The 20,966-nt window shown below is 30.0% G+C and overlaps 1 protein-coding gene across 1 annotated transcript in view; it reads right to left on the bottom strand.

Annotated features, from left to right (window-relative positions):
• Positions 1-20,966, bottom strand: part of LOC135960337 (nose resistant to fluoxetine protein 6-like) — a 34,947-nt gene that overhangs the window by 4,342 nt on the left and 9,639 nt on the right. The window contains exons 2-4 of the mRNA XM_065511605.1: positions 1,613-2,018; positions 694-1,549; positions 509-628 (exon numbers count right to left, since the gene is read on the bottom strand). Of these exons, the coding sequence (XP_065367677.1) occupies positions 509-628; positions 694-1,549; positions 1,613-2,000 (1,364 nt within the window). The 5' untranslated portion in view covers positions 2,001-2,018. The remainder of the gene's footprint in view (positions 1-508; positions 629-693; positions 1,550-1,612; positions 2,019-20,966) is intronic.

Raw genomic sequence — 20,966 nt, 5'->3', positions numbered from 1 at the left:
TTTATATCTATATAATTTTATTATTATAAAATATTCGGACCAAATTTCGTATTTTTAGTTCCATTAGTTTCGGTCATATCATGTTATTAACAGCGGATGTTCGCTGAGGTGGGTCAACGTATTTCCACATATCTTTGTCCATATATGTTTTACCGATTTTTCCAAACATTTTTCAGAAACTAGAAACATTAATAATAAATTTCATACCCTTAGAGGTCCTTTTATTTTGGCTCTATCGCACTTAAAATTCAGTTGATGAAAAAAATTCAAGTATTTGTCTTAAATTGGTGGCCACCACTGTATATGGACGTTAAATTACCAGCCGTGAATATTCGTTCCTAGATTTGCATAAGTAAGGTAAGATGTTATATATTTTAGGGTTTCTCTTTTAGATTTCGAACTGATCGTGAAAGCCATACAAGCATCATACATATTTAGATAGTCTTAAATGTTATAAAAAAGATATGTATATCAAATATTCTCATAATTAAAAATCCGAGATATTTACCTCAAGTAACGATGGAAAAACATTTTAAAGAATTGTTTGGTATTTTGTACAAACGAATTTTTACGTATAATCTCCATTTTCTCAGCGTTTCTTAAGAAGTTATAAGTTAGCAAGAAACCACTGAAAAGAAAGAATAAAATATTACAATATCTGCTGAAATATTTCGTACCAATTTGCCGACATACCTCACAGTAAAAAATACATCCACCAATACGGGAGCTGAACTAACATATTGAAAGAATACTTTTTCGGCATAAGAGATCAGGAAAGTTTTATTATTTACAGTGAAATACATGTACCACACCACATGAAACACCAAAATCCATAGAGCACAAACCGAACGTAAACCATTAATGACGGGTATTTCACTGGGTTTGGACTCCTTGGTGGAAAAGATTTTTGTACAATTCTCTTGGACATCGAAACACATGATGAAGTTACGTAGTTGGGGATAATTTGACAAATTAATATCAGCTATATTTTGACTTGAAGAGGCATCGGTTTCTTCTAGGGGAGATATGTTATCCAATTTAGTAACTACCTCATTTGCCTTGGCCTTCAGATGTGAAGCTAATAAGATCATGGCCAAAATAAAGGCCACAAATACACTGATCAATTTAAAGCTTTCTCTTTCAAAAAAGTTGTCGGATATTTTTAAATCTTTCATGTAAAGCACTTCGGGTTGTATGTCGTAAATATCATTCTCCACAAATAGACCTTCTTTTACATAATCACCCATCAGTTGTTGAATTTCAGGCGATGCACAAGAAGAAGGCAAACACAAACCAATGTGAATGATTTGTTCAGACATTAATTTGATCTCAACTTGCCAGGGAGAGTTATGACGCAAGTATACCACGCGATAGTCCATATCGAAAGGGGCAATTTCCTTGATAATACCCAACTTCATAACACGAGGGAAATTCTCCGACAAAGTAATGCCCACAGGGCGGCGAACAGCGCCACAGGCTTCTTGACTGCCAAACCAAAAATTTTGGCCAAATACAAAACCGGCCGGTTTTGAACCCGAAGCATCCAACGCTAAATTAAAGTATTTTAAAGAAATTAAAAAAAATAATTTTAAATTTGTTTTCATGTACTCACCTTTCATGGCCCACGGTTCTTTTCTTAATATGCCCTTCTGAATATTTCTCAAATGTCTGTAACATTCTTGATTGACACTGCTGGCATTAACAGTTTTGGCTAAACCATATATAATGGAGGATTTGACTAGATGTGTCTCATATGAGGGTGATATTAAATTGTAATCCACTTCATCTTCCTCCTCTACATCCACATCCTCCACTATGATCTCCTGTCCGTGGCTTAAGGTGTCATTTGTATTGTCCAATATGGAGTAGTGACTGAGTAGTGTTGTATTTGTTGACAAATAGTAGCTGACATTTTTACGATTTGCCCTGGAAATTTCCACACTACTCAGAATGACCAATGCCAGCAATGGAAATAAAATTTTCCATCTTACCGTTGTCATGGTCGAAAATTGTCAAGACTGAAAAAGAAAACATGAAATTAAGTTAATCGGGGAAGGCTAGCACACTTATTTAAAGAGTAATTTTAAAATGAGTTGTGGAAAAAAATAGTAAAAGTGCTTGAAATCTGCTGTAATGTAATATTTGTAACTTTTTCAATAAAATCTCGCAATAATAGTATCATAAAGAATACAATTTTTTAAAAATTATATTTCACTGCGTTTAAATTTGTAAACACAAAGTTCAATGATTTTTATATGCCATATACATAATATCTTTTTTGACAAAACAACTTAAGTGTAATTTTCAAATTTTTCAGGAGATCGATTAATTTTTTATTTATTTTGTTCCATCTTTTTTAGTTTTTTATATATGTCGGGCCTACGGAGGTTCTAAACTTTTTTTAAATATCATCTATATTTGCGATAAAATTTCGAATACAATAAAAACAACATGCTATCAGTTATCCAGGCCCTGTAAAAAGTTAAACTCATCAAAAATTGTACATACAATTTTTAAATGTAGATCCAAATGTCCTTAAATCAATGGAATTATAATTTTTGAAATGTTTTATTTTCAAATACCAAAATTCCTAAAACGGGAAAAATGTGTTACAAAAACTTAGTTTTTTTTAGAAAAGTGCCTACTGTGACGTTATTTATCGAGTGCTAGTGAAATAACTTTGTATGTGTTATACAAATATGGAGCTTCACGACGATCTGTGGTTTACCTTTTCAGAATTTTTTACTCAACCCTAATTTTTTTCTTTAAATTGCTGCTTATATGAGCCAAACTTTACTTTACACGCTTTTGCATTAGGCACTCCTTTGGGATCATATACAAATTTTATACAGTCCCAAAGAACATTTTTTTCTACAAAAGAAAAAAAATATATAGCAATTTTTTGGGAAAAAACGTAAAAAAAGTACAGCCATTTTTATATGTTCCAAATTTTAATGAATGTAACTTTTTATACGTATGAGATAACTGCCAGAAAGTTGTTTTGATTTTATAGCAAATATAGCTGATATTTTTTAAAACAAAATATAAAAAAACCAAAAAAAGATAGAGCAGAATTTAAAAAAGTAAATAAAAAAACCTAAATGTCTCTTGAACTAAAAGAGATAACTTACTTTTTTATACCCTTCACCTTCGTGAGAAGGGTATATATAAATTTGTCATTCCGTTTGTAATTTCCACAATATAATTTTCCGATCCTATAAAGTATATATATTCTGGATGCTTATAGATAGCGGAGTCGATTAAGCCATGTCCGTCTGTCTGTTGCAATCAATTTTCTGAAGACCCCAGATAACTTCGGGATCCAAATCTTCAATAATTTTGTTAGACATGCTTTCGAGAAGTTTCTTAGGCCCTCATTTTATAAAACGAAACGACAAACGTTAAAAAAATTTTGTATGGAAAATATTCAAGTTTCAAACCCTTTTCCCAGTATTCTTCATAGAAATTGCTTACGTTTCTGAACGCTTCGTTTTATAAAATGAAGCCCTTATTAAAAATTAGCTAAATCGGTCCACAAATGGCTGAAATATGAGGAAAAAACCAGGACAACCTCGATTTTTGACCTATATCTGGATTACTAAGTCATTAATATAGACAATATGGATATTTAATGATAGATATTTCAAAGACCTTTGCAACGACGTATATAAGACTATAGTAATGGGTAATAAGACCTACAATGGATCAAAATTAGAAAAAAATACAAATTTAAAACAAATAATTAAAAAATTAAAATAACAATTCGAAAAAAAATTTACCAAAAAATTAAAAAAAACAACTTTGTTTACCAAAAAATATTTAATATTTGTATTTTGAAGTATAATTTGGTGAAGGGTACATAAGATTCGGCACAGCCGAATATATCTCTCTTACTTGTTGTAGATCATCTTAAGGACTATTTATTAGAGTTAATTTAAAACATTTAAAAATTTTTTTCTGAAGGTTTTTGCGTAAATAAAAATAATGGCGTTTTTTAAAAAAAAAATTCACCCCTTGTGGTGGTTCAAAGAACTAAAGACGCGAATTTTGAGCACATTTTTCTGTAGAGCAAAAACGGTTGAATATATTGCAAATATGATTTCACCAGTCGATTCTGCACAAAAAATTAATACAATTGATGTTTTTTTAATCCTTAAAAATAGCTCCAAAATCCCACAACAGGAGGCGCAAATCTCATAAAAAAAACCTTCAGAAAAATTATGATACCCGAAGTGACCTGATCACAAACGAACTCTACTATTTATATTTTAAAGTTCAGCTCTGTCGGACATACTTGGATTTTTTTTTAAAAAATGCGAGACTCGAGGTGACTTGTAATTTTGTTAATTAAGAGTAATGAGCTTTATTTACAACTTCGGTATCGTTGGTGAGCCCCACTGAAATTTTCCGGCAAATATTTTCGTAGAATATTTTAATCCTCAAATGTCCCTTTTGAAAGGACTTTTTTGATTTTCTCGAAATAAGGGCCATAAAGATGGAAGCTACAGGGTTAAGATCTTCCACATAAATTATCCCCATATAATTCCACAATATAACTCTGACAATAAGAATTCTCTCAGACATTAACTTACAAAATTTTTTTCAGTTAGTATAACGCTCCCTTCGATCAAAAAATTAAAACTTTGACCCACTGTAAAAAAGAACAATTCTACTGTGTCTAATTTACATAAAAATGATTTTCTAGTACTTATGTCAACAAATTAAAAATCTCTCTTACATACAGCATGCTACGAGATTAAATGAGGAGCCGCAGAACAAAAGGTACTTTTTCGAATTTGTTTACAAATTGATTTTTTGGTATTTTTATAATAATTGGGTTGAAATCTTCTAGAAAAAATAAATTTCTCAAAATTTTTAAATTTCAAAAAAGTACCTTTTGTTCTGCGGCTCCTCAAATATTCCATATAATGATTCCTTTGCAAGATTTAATAAAGAAGAGAATGAAACACCTCCTTTGCCATTGTCCGACCATAGCAGACCAAATATTAGAAAGTCTAAGGGAAGGGAAATTAATTTCCCATAAAGCCTACGTGTGTCAATCTCAGGAGTTGGTTATTTGGCTAATCGATCCGTATGTTGCCTGAGGATTCGGAAATCATATTTTAATCAACACACAGGTATATGAACATCATTTAAAACATTTAATAATATTGCAAAAACTATAACAATAAAATAAAAACGAAACTCTTATTATACCATTTTGGTGGCCTTAATATACACATGTCATAGGGATAGTACGTAAACAAAACAAAAACTCAAATATTCCACTATATATTGTATAAATTTTAATTATAAATGAATAACATAAAACTGACATTCTTCCCATTTAATAAAAATCAACAATAAAGTTTATAAATTAAAAATCTTGTCACAAAAATAAAATATAAAACGGTTGCATTTTCGGAAAAATACCAAAAGGTCATGTGTAAATAAGTATGAATGCATTCATTTTTTAAACTATTCTGGAAATGTCGTTAAATTGTATATAAAAAATAAATAAAGAAACAGAATTGTGTAGTTAATTTGTGCCACTGTAGCTCAATGCAATCTCACATATAGCAGTGATTCATTAACAGATTTCGAACTACATAAATACATTCACAGATACTCGTTTACAGTCTTACGATAACCATAAACGATAAATGCAATTATTGAACCAAAGTTGATGCTGATGTGGCCAATACTTAAGGTAAATGGAAAAACAAATGCTGGCTTTGTTTAGTAGGTGTTGGTAGTTTTAATTAACAACTCTCAAACATAAACTACCAAAAATACATATGAACATAAAAAAATCCCTAAAACAACAATAAATTTATTCAAAGCCGAAAGCAAAAAATTAACAAAAAAACAACTTATGTATGTTAAATTTACAACGAATTAGATTTGTTATTTGGTGTCTTGGGCCCTCGTAAACTCCACATTTCAAACAAACACACTAAGATACTAAGTAGTCATAAAAAGATACATCTACAAATAGTTTAAATTAACCTTGAAATTTAAAAGAGAAAAAGGAGACGAAGACAAAAAAACAAATATTAACAACCACATTTAAGTCGAAATATGGCACAAACCATGGCTTATTTTCCCCTAAGCCAACCAAAATAAAACCAACAACTTTTGATAATTGTTCGTTTTTGTTGAAAATAAAGCAAAAACAAATACATTTTGCACATTCATTCATTCAATCATTTATTAAATTTATTTATTTATTAAATTTATGCATAAATTTAATAAATTCATTCATTTTTGTGCAAATTTTATTTGTAAAGAAATTGAAATTGTGGTTTTCGACTGGTACTTCTGACCACTACTCTTCTGTTTTATTTGATTTCTTTTGAATGTCTGCAATTGTTAACGCTACAAGCACTAAATGACCTCAATGACAAGTTTTTCATTGATACCATGGAATGATTACTATCCTGTTCCAATAATAATCACAGCTACATGCACGCTATAATCAGATAATATGTATACATTATTTGTTAATTGATTTGTTGTGGGAAGGTAATTAAAGTTTAGGATTTTATTAACAACAATATTCGAGACTAAAACCCTTAAAGGTATTTATAGACGGCAATACTGATTATTAACACTTTACAAATTTAAAATATTATTGAAATCAGTCGGTATTTCAAAAAATCGTTTCGAAAAAACATTTATTGTTTACACGATTGTATTACAAATATTTTATTTCTTTGTTGATTGATATTTTTCGGAAAATTTTATTTTTATTTTATATTTTCTTGACATTTTTATTTGCCTTATTTGTTTTTATAAATACATACCCGATACATATTAAATAAAAAGTTTTTGAATTGTTTTAAACAAATTTTGAATACCGACCGTAAATCAAAAAAATCATTTGTATTTTTTTAAAATCTAATACAAATTTTGTTTAGACGATGAAATTGTATTATGATCCTTGAGTTTTTGACAAATATTAATACTCAGTATTGCCGTCTATAAATACCTTAAGTACAGAAAACAGAAAACGTTTGACTTTTCAACTATTAGGTCAAGATAAAATGGAAATTAAACTTTGGGACTAGAGTACGTAATTTTCCGGACTTTTTCCATTGCCGGGAAATATAAAAAAATCTGTTCATTCCCGTAAATTGTTTAATACTAAATTAAGCCAAATACCCAGAAAAACATGCATTAGTTCCACAACTAGTTTTAGAACGGATGCCTATAGCCAGTACTAGTTGTAGTTAAAATTGAACCTTCGACAAGTACTACGGAATCGTTACGAACCTTCGTTACAAGTACTACGGAATCGTTACGGTTCCTTCCCAGGAACCGTTCTAGAACCAGTTCTTAAATCAATGATTTATGTATGAAATTGTTAGCCTCGGACAATATAACTAGATATATAGCGATAAATTAAATTTCAAGTTTTTTCTAGTGGTTCCATGAAGTTCATTCAGATCTTGTTCACTGGAATAAATATAAATAACATGTTAATATTTTTGTATATTATTGGAACATAAAATTACAATTTTATCTTTGCTCTTTATCGGTTATACACCATTTTTGTTTGCAATTTTTAATTTTTTGCGGTTGAGTGGTCACTTTACTAACCACCTTTTCTATAGTCTTTAAAACTTAGTTTATTGTCATCTATTGCCATTCTGCTAAACAATTGTATTTTTTGAAGTCATCGTTTATGATTTTTTGCAAAACTTTGTGTTCTGGTTAGAATAATATATTAATTTGAAAATATTTTAAAAATCAGTATTTAAGAGACTTTCACGCATTCAATAAAAAAAACACAGAGTGTTTATTGTTCATTGAATTCAGTATTACTTTGATATTTCGGTTGTTTGGTCAGAAAATTTAGACAAAAAAATTCGATTTCAAAAAAATTTATACGAAACAAAATTTTTTATCATAGTTATTTTTAATGCCAAACGCCACGGTGGTTAGTAAACTAACCACTTCACTCCACAAAAAACCTTGGAAGGGGGTGGTTTTTTATGTTTTGATTTATTTTTTCTTACTTTTATAATAAACTAACCTTGATTAAAGTAAAAATGCAATTGTTTTGATTTTAAACTTATACAAAAAAAAGCATGGCTGAAAGAGTTAAACTATTAAACTGATTCGTAATTTCATTTTGCATGATCAATTTGATGTTTGTTCAATGATCACTGCGATAATATTGAGTATAATTTAAATGATGTTTAAAGATATTTACATTGAAAGTTTAAACCATGCATTTAAAGGATTAGATCTTAATAGGTTTGCACTTAAAATGTTAAACCTTGGAAGAAGTTTTGAGCACATGCAATGATCGAATAGGGAAAATTTTAACCCTTTGCCTGTCCCCATACAAAAAAAAATTTGCCGTACGTCCAAAGTTTTAATGTTAATTGAAAAATAATATAATTTGTGAATCATATTTGATGCACGGACGTGTGAAAGAAACTTGCTGTGCATCATATGTGATGCACAGGACAGGGAAAGGGTTAAACAATCACGGGAACCTTCCTATTTAGTTATTTTGTCTAGGGCAACACCACATCTTTTTACAAAAAGAAAAACACAATTTTATTTTGTTTATTTCTTAGTAACTTGATTTTTTATATAAATCAGTAGTAATTATAATTGTATGCCTAAATTGATCAAACACCGATCAATCTCATCATTAATCAAAATAAACATTACTACTAGCCATTAAATAGAAAAAAGCCCCGCCACTAAAATAAAATTTAATCGCGATTTTGTCATATGTGTATTTATTTCCAATGGCTTGTACTTATTACAAGCTAAATTTAAACTTTAAGAACGCTAAATTCCGTTCCGATTAGATGCTTAACGCGCTACATTGCTTTCAGTACGTAGATTATTAAACGCACGAGTATTTAAATGTTTGTGTTATTTGCTTTTATCTTAGGTGAATAAACTTAAATGTTTTAAAATATAGCTTAATGCTAATTATTTATTTATTATGTTTTAAAAAAAGAAATTTTTAATTTGGTAGTGCAAAGAATTTGTATTATCTCTACTGCGGTGGAATTTAGCAATAAACTGTCAGTTTAGGAAACTGAGTACATATGGGCTCGATATCACAGCGGTTGGAGGATGCATTCAAAATGCTAAGTTGATAAAGCATTGACAGTGGATCGAGTGTGAATCCGAGCAAAACTGAACTTGTACTGTTTAGGAAGAGATACAAGATTCATAGCTTCTCACAGTCCTGATTAAAGGATATTGTGCTGACACTCTCGAACAGCGCAAAATACCAACATTGTATCTGGAATCCTAGGACATCAGTGTATGCAATTAGTGTTTATAAACCTGTTAACCGAAAAACCGATTTTTCTTCAAAATCTCGGTTTTTTGCGAACCAGTTAATTTAAAATGTTGATTTTCGGTTAAACGGTTTATCCGGTTTATATCACTCAGTTAACCGGTTTTTAAAATGTGTGTCTAAAAGGAATAAATTTCATGTTTTGGTGCATTTTTTTAATTTATTTTAAATATTTTTTAAATCTGATAATGGAGTTTTATTAAGATTTATTCACAGTTAATAAGAAGTGCGTTTGCATGTTATATGTCCTTTTTGGGACTTGGAACATTTTCTGTTTCATATCAGAAAGTCGAGGTGATAATAAATTTATAAAATTATTAAATATTTAATAAAAATCGTGATTTACAATTTTTGGTTGAAATTTAATGAATAAACCAATAATTAAAATAAGTATTATATATTTAGTAACATATTTATACACAATTCCAAATAAAATGGACTTAGCACTTTTGCATATTTATAGTTATTTAATATTAACCATTCCTGACTACTAAAAGCCAAAAATTTTAAAGCTGTGTATACTTTATTGGCCATTTTATGTTTTCTTCGCATATATGTCGGTTAACCGGTTTTTCGAACTCGGTTAACCGAAAACTCGGTTTTCTAAAAAATGACAATTTTCAGTTATCCGGCAAACCGGTTTTTTAAAATGTCGGTTTTTTATAAACACTATATGCAATGCAAGAAGGCCATAGGTATGCAGTGAGTAGAGTATCCAAAACCGAAAACCGGTTTTTTCATCATTGTAAACTCTACCGGTTTCGGTTTTTTGAAAAACCGGTTTTTGTAAGACGGTTAACCGGTTTTTATGAAATATATTTTCTAAAACTCATTCAAACATATTTATGAAAAACTTTGATACCATTTTTAAAAATATTGATTTATTTTACAGAAAATTGTAGCATTTGACAACATTTCGTAAAAGATATAAAATAATTGCTTAAAGATATTAAGAATTCAAATTCTTAACACATTTCCTATTAGCGCCCAAAAATAAAAATAAATTTAACTGTTTTTTTTTTGAAGACAAAAACCGAAACCGCTTCACCGGTTTTTTTAAGAGACAGTAATCAAAACCGGTTTTTTCAAAAACACACTTTTTCGGTTAAACCGGAAACCGGTTTCCTAAATTTGCCGGTTTTTTGGACACTCTAGCAGTGAAGTATCATTCACAGTAGCAAGAACTGGTTATTTGATGGGGTTACCATATTTATATTATTCTATGGATTCTCTGACTTGGGGAGATCACTGGATATGAGTTCGAACTGCACGATCTTTAAAATGGTATTACGATTCAACAAAGTCGATTTTTACGTTACATTTAATCGAAAACATTCATCAGTAATGAGCGATTATACTAGTGTTATTATAATCTTCCAGATAACATTAATTGTTGCACTAATAGACCCTTCATCTCGAGAGATTTGAGTTTTTAAATTCCGACTGACACGGGATTAGTGCAGGGTATCCGCCTTTATACGATGAATCTCTCCATTTAAACGCACGTCTCTTAAACGGGTGACCGAGTTGGCGTAGGGATCGTAAGATAGGAATATGTTTCAGGCTGGGGTATCAGCTATAAAAATGTGTATACCTGGATTATGTATAACAGGATATCGGGTAGAAGTATTCGTATATATACTGATTTTAATCAATGATAGGTATATGCTGAAATTCCGGGCATTCTTGTATTGAAGGGCGAAACATTCGACAGTCGTACTCATAAGTTCTAATGGGCAGCTCTATTGCTGAAGTCTTGAAATAAGATATAGACTTCACATGTTGTATTCCGTTGTATAAATGCAAGCAACGTATTAGTGAAACATTCTAAGAGCTCACTCAGACAAAAAGGAGGAGTGAATCCACCTGTACAATCACAAGGACGATGTGTCGTAGGTTCGCTTACAACTGAGCAAAATCGTGGTGAAGATTACCAATCACTATACATTTTTCAATCATGATAGGAGACTTGGATTGTCCTGCAATGACTTCTCCAGGAGTTATTAAAATAAATAATAGAATGAAACTATTTTTCACTTTCTCTATCATTGTCCGACACGAGGATGCCTACATAATTGGACATCGTTCTTTCGGCAGTCTGCCTGAATTATCGGATATGAAGTTAGAGTGTAGAGTTGGCTACCGGGACCAAGAAATGACTTGGAAATTTTCTCCTTGACGTCTTCTGAAACACACAACTTTTAATTTGACATAAAATGCTGTACTGAAAGGACATTTTCAAATATCACCAGGATCGCCAAAAATTTACCTAGGGTGTTTAATTTTTTTTGAAAATATAGAATTTTTACATTAGAGCTAACCGTATTTATCGGTAACTACGGTAATTGCGGTAAAAGGATATTTTATGGGTAACGGTAGCTTAGCGGTAAAGGTAGCCATCCTCGAATTAAACATTGTATCTTTTTATACGAAAATATTACGTTTTTCGCTGGACAATTTTATAAAAATCATGAAAATAGCCTTCATAAAATTCCGAAATATTAAACAAAATTGTTCGGATTCTTGGAATTATTGAATTTCTATATGATTATTTCAAGCACATATTTATTAAGATTTTGGTATATTTTTCAATAACTCAAAACGTAATACCGAACATAGGTTAAATGGGTATCAACGTTTTGCATTTGTCTGACTGAACTGGCTGGATTCGATTCGTATGAAATTTCACATAGGCGTATTCGTTTGTCTAATATATTCTCAAAGCCCTTGATAAAACCAAATTCCCGCTGACTAGAATCTACATGAACGCCTGGAACTTCATTACGGATAAATGTAAAAATAGTTGCCTAAAATATAAATAATACCTCAGTACCTATTGCTCACAAAACATACCGCTAGAAACATCAGAAAATATTGATTTTTCTCTCTTATCAATATTTAATAAAATTCACAGATGTCGAACATCACTTGATTGAAAATAGAAGATCTAGCTCTCAATATATCGACCTTTTTAGCCGAACCCGAACCAAATCCGAAACTACCAATTTCCGAAATAATTAAATGGTGTAAAATGTAGAGCATGTTTTAGCTCATTTCTGATTTGACCTGCATCATAAAATTTATGCGGCGGACTTTTTTTTAAATTCCATTTTGTATCATCATCTTAAACAGAATAAAGTATTTGTTTAACATTTTGAAATTTTGAAGTCACTGACAAAAAAGAATAAACTAAAAAAACTTTTTTCAATAACTTTTTATTGACAAGTATTTGGATACAATAAATAAATAATTGATCTATGAAGGTTAATTTATATTTCTAATATTTAATCAATTCATATAATTTTTGACAGTAATTAAGGTAAAAAAAAAATTATTAAAAACCCAATACAAATGATGTCAAATCTGAATATCTCACATGCCTATATTGTTAAGAAAACATACAGAAATTTATTTCACTTCAAATGCTTACTTAAAATAAATACTTAAATACTCGGCAGTATAAGTGTGTGTACATTTCAATCGTAATTTATTTTCAATGCCATTAAGAATACAAACTATAAATATGTACATATGTATTTATTATTTATCCAATAGATAAAATAATTGTGATCATTTTTATGTACTACTTATATTTATATATTTATCGTATATATTTAAGTAAATAAAAGCAGATTATGGATTATAAACATAAACATATTGACTGACTCACCTTAATAAATAATCAAGATTGCAACCAATATTTGTAGCTCTAAATGAAATATTTAAGTTTTTTTTTGTGTTAAAATTATATGGAATTAATATTGTAGATTTTATTAAATACTAGATGATCGCCCGGCTTCGCCCGGTATCTATATACTAATGTTAGTTCTTCAAGTTTCCAAAAAAATTTAAAAGAAGGCAATCAATATATTAAAAAATTTAATTTTTGAAAATTTCGAATCGAATAAAAAAATCAGCCAAATCGCTCCAGCCGTTCTCATGTGATGCCATTACATACATGGACCATTTCATTTTTATATATATAGAAGATATGAGATGATTTATCAAAATTCGAACCACACACAGTGGTATAGAAAAAAATTAGGGAAATAAATCTGTAAATTCTAAAGAATTAGTCGAATTTCACATGTGCAAAGAGGAAGTGCTGTCTACTTTAAGTTTTCAATTTTGATCTAATTTAAAACGATCCCATTTCTTAGTTTGTATTCTGATTTCCTTGTCGAGCCTACCAAAAACCTCGTCGTAGCTTATTATATCTTATAGCTTAGGAGATATTCGCATTTGAAAACTAAATTTTTAACATTTTACCCACCGTAGTTTTTTGATAACAGCGGATCGAAATATTTCCCGATTTTCTCTATATAAAAATCTATTTAAAAAAAATTTAATTTCAATTTGACAAATTCGAATATTTTCAAAAATTAACAATTATAAAATTGATGGAATACTTTTTTGAACGCAAAGATACCAATTTTTCAAATTGAAATTAAATTTTTATTTATGAATATTTTTTAATGAAATTTTACAGTTATATAGATATTTTTTATTGAGAATGCAAAACTGAAAACAAATTTTGAAATTTATTATCAGGAATCCCGCAATTCCCAAAAAAGTTTTGAAAAATCCCAAAAAAGTAATTTTGGTATATAAATTTTAAACTAAAAGTGTCCAGATTAAAAAATTTGCAAAAATATAGAAGGGGGTCAATAGTCAATAATATATAAATTTTTTTAAATTTAAAAATGTGGTTTTTGAGAATTTTATATCTCAAGAATTGAACTTTGAAAGAAATGTGATTTATTACAAAAGGGCATAAATTTATCTTTCAAATAAAATCAAATTTAATGTTTTACATATTACGGTTTCAAAGTTATGTGCAGTTATATGAAATTTTTAAATTTTTAAGACGTTATATTTTTGGACCTGAAAGATTCTCACTTGCAATACATAATAACTGTTGTAAATTTCATTAAAATCTCAAATGAGAACTCCGAAAAGTGCTGCTATCTGTCCGCTTTGGGATGGATTCTCCCATATACTAAAATTTAAGCAAGTAAAATGCTAAATTAAAAGTCAAAATATTTACTTGAAATTTAAATAAAATTAAATTTAAAATGTAATGAATACTAATGAAATTTACATCATTTAAAATAAAACATTTTATAGTTAGTAGTTGATGTTGGCAATTATTAAGCAATTATTTAATTAGTTTAAGTTTGAAAAATATTTACACTAATTAAGTGTTAATTACAATTTCACTATTTTTTTATATTTAAATAAATGGTTTTTGTGCTAAATAATTCCAGTCACAAATAACAATTAGGATATAAGTTTCACATTATTCCTCCACTTAACAATTACAATTAATTTTGAACACCTTTGTTAATGTTTTAAACAAATAATATGTTTATGAGTGTCATTGACAAATGGTTTTGCCAAAATCTCCTTTCAGCAACAAAAACACACATAAATAATTCGTTTCAGTTGACTTGACATTTGTCAAACTGTCTTTCACATATGAGAACAGTTGGATCACTTCGATATTTTTAGAACATTTCTAAATCTCACGTTCGCATCTTAGAATTTTTGTAATAAATATTCATATTGTGTGATTATATTTGTATACAATGGTAACAAATGGCTGTAATATTTGTTATATTAATATTTACTATTTCCTCCAGATTTGTTTAAAAATAAAACCCTCAAAACCTTTACGTATTTTTTGTTTTGGGAAAAACCGCAGTCAATTAACATTGAAATAACAATTGTTAATAGAAAAAGTCAACTACTTATTTACTACAGTTTAAATAAATGTTTATTTGGGGTTTGGACGGAAATTCCCCCTAAACTTTTTCTAAAGTTTTCTTTCTATCAGAAATAAAACTAAATCTGAATATATTTTCGGTATATTTTAAGTATATTTAAGGTATATTTTAATATAAATCACTAACCCACATTTTATTTATTTTTCTCTTGCATCCATTCATCCATTCCTAATAACCAACCTCAATAACTATTTGACTGTTTCTTAACAATCACTTTATAAACTTCATCATCGCGATAATCATTAACATTATCATCTTCTACATCGATCTCATCATTTCAATCTCCTATAATCGTACAAACACAAACACTTCACACAACAATTTTAAATTGCGTAATAATTTGTTTTGTACTACCAAACAATTACGAGTTTTCATTAACAATCCAAAATGCTAGATGGACAGGCGCGCATGGTTTTGGATAGATTGGTTCAATGTTTGGACAGACAGACAGACTGACAGACGGACAAGCATAATAAATACATACAACAACAAATAATAAAATTCGTATACCATCAACTTTATTCCAATTGTTAATGCATGGCCCTAAAGAAAGGTAAACAAAATCAACAACAACAAATAAACAAAAACACCAAAATCAAAATATCTTAACCTGAATGTTGTAGCCAGAAAAAAAACATAAAAGTATGTTAATAAAAGCAAAATAACTTTAGTCATTTAACAAGTTGGTAACTACTTACTGACTTTAAAGTTAAAACCGGCCATAAATAAATCAATAAGAAATAGATACCCCACAGTGCAGATTCTAAAGGGTAAAAAGGGCAAAATTTTTATTTTAATGGACAAAGTTGAAATAAAGCTATAAATAGGCTGCGTTAAAAACAAAATTGTTTCTAATTTTGGCATAGTAGGTTTTTGCATCCGATAATAACACTGTTGTAATTCGTTAAAATTCGAGCGCTTTCAACAGATGATTTTGAGCTACATTTTATACAGTTGAAAAAAAAATATAAAGTCAGATTTGAAATGCTCTCTTCTTTTCAACCTTGAATTCATTTTGATCGAATACACACAAAGAAAACACATGCTTACGACATGGTTACGACAACTATGCTATGTTTGTCGCTAATGACTTTATGATTAAATACATTTTATTTAAATAATAAATTGTTTTCTACAGCAATGTTTTGCTTCAAATTTTACAATTGGTAATATGATTGACTATTGACGAAGTTTTGTTTGTGAAAATTCTCACTATGATAACTATGAAAAAATATTGGTATATTTATAATCATAATATGATCACAAATACTCCATACTATGGTCATGTGGCTGGATATTATGAGGAATCATAATATGGCTGGGCTTAGATATGTGGGCTAAATAAAAATTGTCTTTTTTTAGAAACGTGGTTTTTTGCTAAATCATTTTCGATAAAACTGGTTTAAAATGTAGTATTTTAGAAGTTTCAACAATTCATCCTTAAAACATTAAATACTCAAAATATAAAATAAAATTTAAAGAACAAAACACACTAATCAAGTCAATTTTAAAGAGTTTTTCTAAATTCGTCCTTGACCAATGGCCCATCTAAGTCTCCGTGTATGTTCTCATTTCTTATGTACCATGGAGCTCCCGTCATGGTTCTAAGAATTTTGGATATATGAACAATACTTTAAAATTGACTTGATTAGTGTGTTTTGTTCTTTAAATTTTATTTTACATTTTGAGTATTTAATGTTTTAAGGATGAATTGTTGAAACTTCTAAAATACTACATTTTAAACCAGTTTTATCGAACATGATTTTGCACAGGGTGTCCGCCGGAAAGGTATACTACTTTGTTTTGCCAGTATTTTGGTAAACATTAGTATTGAAAGTTCATATTTGGCTGTTGTAAAGTAGACACGTGGGAAATTTATTATGGAAAAATATTCGATAAACCAACGTGTTTTAATCGTTAAAACATTTTATGAAAATCAATCATCGATTTTCAAAGAAGTAAGGTCCAATGATTCCTCCTGACCAAATTGCACACCAGACTGTTACTTTTAATGGATGCAAAGGTGACTGATGAATAATTCGAGGGTTTTCCACTGCCCAGAACCGACTATTCTGTTTATTCACATATCAATTCAAATGAAAATGGCCTCGTCAATCATTATGATTTTTTCATGAAAATCGGGGTTGTCAATGGGCGAGCTGTAACAACCTATTCGCATATGTACTTCTGCGTAAATGGCCTTGTGAAAGAACCGAATCTTAAATGGAAACAAATGCAAATCCTTGTGCAAAATTGTGGTCAAAGTAGTTCTTTGAATACCAAGCTCCTGAGCACGGCGTCGAATTGAGGTTGATGGATTGTTTTTAACACTTTCCTGAGCAGCAGTAATGTTTTCAGCCGATCTTGCAGTACGTTGTGCTCCATGCTTGGCCCTATCACCTACAGATCCTCTTTCTTAAAAATCATTCATAAATGCGTTTTGTTGGCATGTTGTTTCTCCCTAAAATTTAACGGATTCCGTATGTCCATATTGGTTTTAAGACCGTTTTATTTCGATTGATGGTGGATTAGCAAGTGCAAATTTGAAGCGTTTAGTTTCATTTGGAGCCGCTTGACTTCTATGTGCCGACGCCAAGTAAGGCGTCTATCTAAATGTATACCAGGGTATGTAACGTGATCAGACTGTGGAATGTTCACACTGCTTAGTGTCACTGGTGGACAACTTCCTCTCGTAAGTGAAAACGTAATTTGTTTACTTTTGATTTCATTTACTTGTACACTCCAATTTTTTAACCACGTCTCCACGTGCCTGAGATAATCATCTTGGTTTCTAGATGCTACATTTAAGTCCACATGAGAACTTAGAATTGCAGAGTCATATTCAAAGATGGAAATGGTTAATTCTTTGGATTCGGGCAAATCATAGGTGTATAATAGGTACACGGTTGGTCCTAGAACACTTCTCTGTGGTACACCAGCATTGATCGCATAGCCGCTTGTCACATAATCGCCGCATTTTATCCTAAAAAAGCGATCCGATAGGTAAGACTCTAGTATTTTGTGTGTACTAGAAGACAGTAGGCATTTAAACATGTGTATTAGACCTTTATGCCAAACCTTGTCAAAAACCTGGCAACATCTAGAAATATTACCGAACAGTACTTTTTTAGTTCGAAAGATTTTCGTATCTCACCAGTTAAGCATTTAACTTGCTCAATTGTTGAGTGATGCTCACGGAATCTGAATTGATGATCTGGGATAATTTTTTGACTATTTAAGAATGTTAAAATGTTCTCTGGTATTATTTTAACATTTATCTCAAATGCCAAATTTGAGATAATTGTAATTTTTTTATTGGATTGTAAAGAAGACATCTTCCGATTAAGTATGGAATGTGGCAGTATCTCACTGATGACGCGTAAGATCTCGGAATCACATGATCTGCGCCGTCATGTTGAAACCAAATGTCAAGATCGATGTCATCCAGTTAAGGCTACAAGAAGTCCGTTATCATGTTCCTGTAACGAATGCCGTTCACAGTCACTGCAATTTCGGCCTCATTTTAGTAAGGACCAATCACGCCGCCTCACCTAAATCCGCACCAGGCAGTTGCTCGTTGTGGATGCATTTATTTCTCATGGATTGCATGAGTATTTTCTGAGCCCGTTATTCGACAATTTTGTGTATTCACGAAGTCATTCAGATGGAAGTGCGTGTATTCACGAAGTCATTCAGGTGGAAGTGCGTTTCATTGGAGAATATGACGTTTTTTTCGACAATTGATATTAACTTTACTTTGCTCCATTACCCATTGAACGAATTGCCGGCGGTTTCCATGGTCTGCTGGTTTGAGCTCCTGAGTAAGATGAATTTTGTACGCATGAAGGTGGAGGTTTTTTGTTAAAATTCACTACGTAGCTACTACGCGTAGTGCTTCGTGAAAATTGAAGTTGTCGAGAACGATGACGAATTGATGTTTTCGGGTTTTCGGAGACACTCTCGTCTACAGCAGCAATGTTTTCAAAATACCAACGGATACGTTGAAGCACTTTTCCACAATTCTTCGAAGTTTGCGAAAGGGTCTCAGCATAACTTTCCAAAATTTTGTAATAAGTTTTCACAATTATAACGCGTTGTTTTTTCGTAAAGCGCTCCAGTTTTAATAATCGGAATAAACATGTGACAGCTGCCAAATTTCATAGTTTCCACTTGCACAAATGTCAAAATGACACTAAATTTAAAAAGTGCAGTCTTACTGAGACACGCTTTATATTATTAGTAAGATTTATCTTAAACTTCTTGAATTATACCTATTTTCAATGTGTCGATTCACAAGGTATCCTATCTATCAGTCATATTGTCATAATATTCTAAAAGTTATGGTTAAGCCAAGCCGCCTAGTCGTGAAATAGTAGAACATTCTGACAATATGACATGATAGGATACCTTGTCCAATATATCAGAGCCGAATAATGTTTGATTGTTTCATTATGTGTAATTCATCGTCCTCTACTATTTAGAATTAATTCTTATTATACTGTACACCACTGTAATGGTAAAAATTTCGAAACAAAAATTACCATTACAGTGCTGTACAGTAGAGTGTCCCCAAGTGCTATTAAGGGTTAATTTTAATTTTTGTGCTGTTATTATAAATACTAGACTTCATGTTATATTTTTCTTAAGTTTCATCAAAATCGGCCCAAAAATATATAACATTTCGCTATTTTTCCATGAGAAATTCCAAATATTGAAAAATTTGACCTTTGACCTTCTCGATTTAAGGGTTGACGTTTTCCGATTTTAGTAAAACTTTCAGACTATATTTAAAATTACATGGACTATATATTCTGAAAAGCTTTTGCTTAAAAATCATAACAGTAAGGAAATTAGTTTTTCTCAAAAATCGCAAAATTTAAATCGCAGGTACGGAAAAACTATAGGAGGTGTTGACATAATTTTTTCACATGTTTTTCCCCATTATGTTGGCAATAAATCCCCAAGTGATGATCAACAAATTATGAAATTTGTTTAACAAAATTTTTAAAAATTTGAAATTGGAGTTTTGAAACTGCCGTTAAAAAAAATATTTTCTTTTGGTCATACCTGCGAATAGGTTAACGGTATCCTACGAAGACAAAATCTCATATACAAGTAAATATGTATATATTTTAAGTAAAAATTATCTCTTATTTTAATATTTCTCAAAATATGTTTATTTTGTTCCTACGTTTCTTGTTCTAGTGGCTTGAGACACGTTAATGGCCTGGCGATTTTTTAATAACTTTAACATTTTTTAACCAATTTTTGTGTTTTATATCTTATTAGAACGACAATTACGTACACATATCGAGTCTTTTAAATTAAATTGCAAAAGTAATTATTTAATGGCAAAATTTTAACAAAAACTGAAAAAATTGAATTTTTTCCCCTTGTAAATGCACCACAAAACTAAATCGCAAGTCGGCACGGGTTGCAATCATGATAGAAAGACAAAATTTCATATTTAAGGTATTTATAGACGGCAATACTGAGTATAAATACTTTTCAAATTTAAAATATTATTGAAATTTTTCATTATGTCAAGAAATCGTTTCGAAAAATATATTTCTTGTTTACACGATAGTATTACAAATATTATATTTCTTTGTTCATTGATATTTTTCTGCTAACTTTATTTTTATTTTATATTTTCTTTACATTTTTGTTTGCCTTATTTGTTTTTGTAAATACATACCCGATACATATGAAAATAAAAAGTTTTTGAATTGTTTTAAACAAATTTTCAATAACGACCGTAAATCAAAAAAATCATTTGTATTTTTTGAAAATCTAATACAAATTTTGTTTAGACGATGAAATGTATTATGATGCTTGAGTTTTTG

The sequence above is a fragment of the Calliphora vicina genome, chromosome 5 (assembly GCF_958450345.1).
Source record: "Calliphora vicina chromosome 5, idCalVici1.1, whole genome shotgun sequence".
NCBI lineage: Eukaryota > Metazoa > Arthropoda > Insecta > Diptera > Calliphoridae > Calliphora > Calliphora vicina.
The sequence above is the reverse complement of the archived record's forward strand: the minus strand, read 5'-3'. Positions and strand labels throughout refer to the sequence as shown.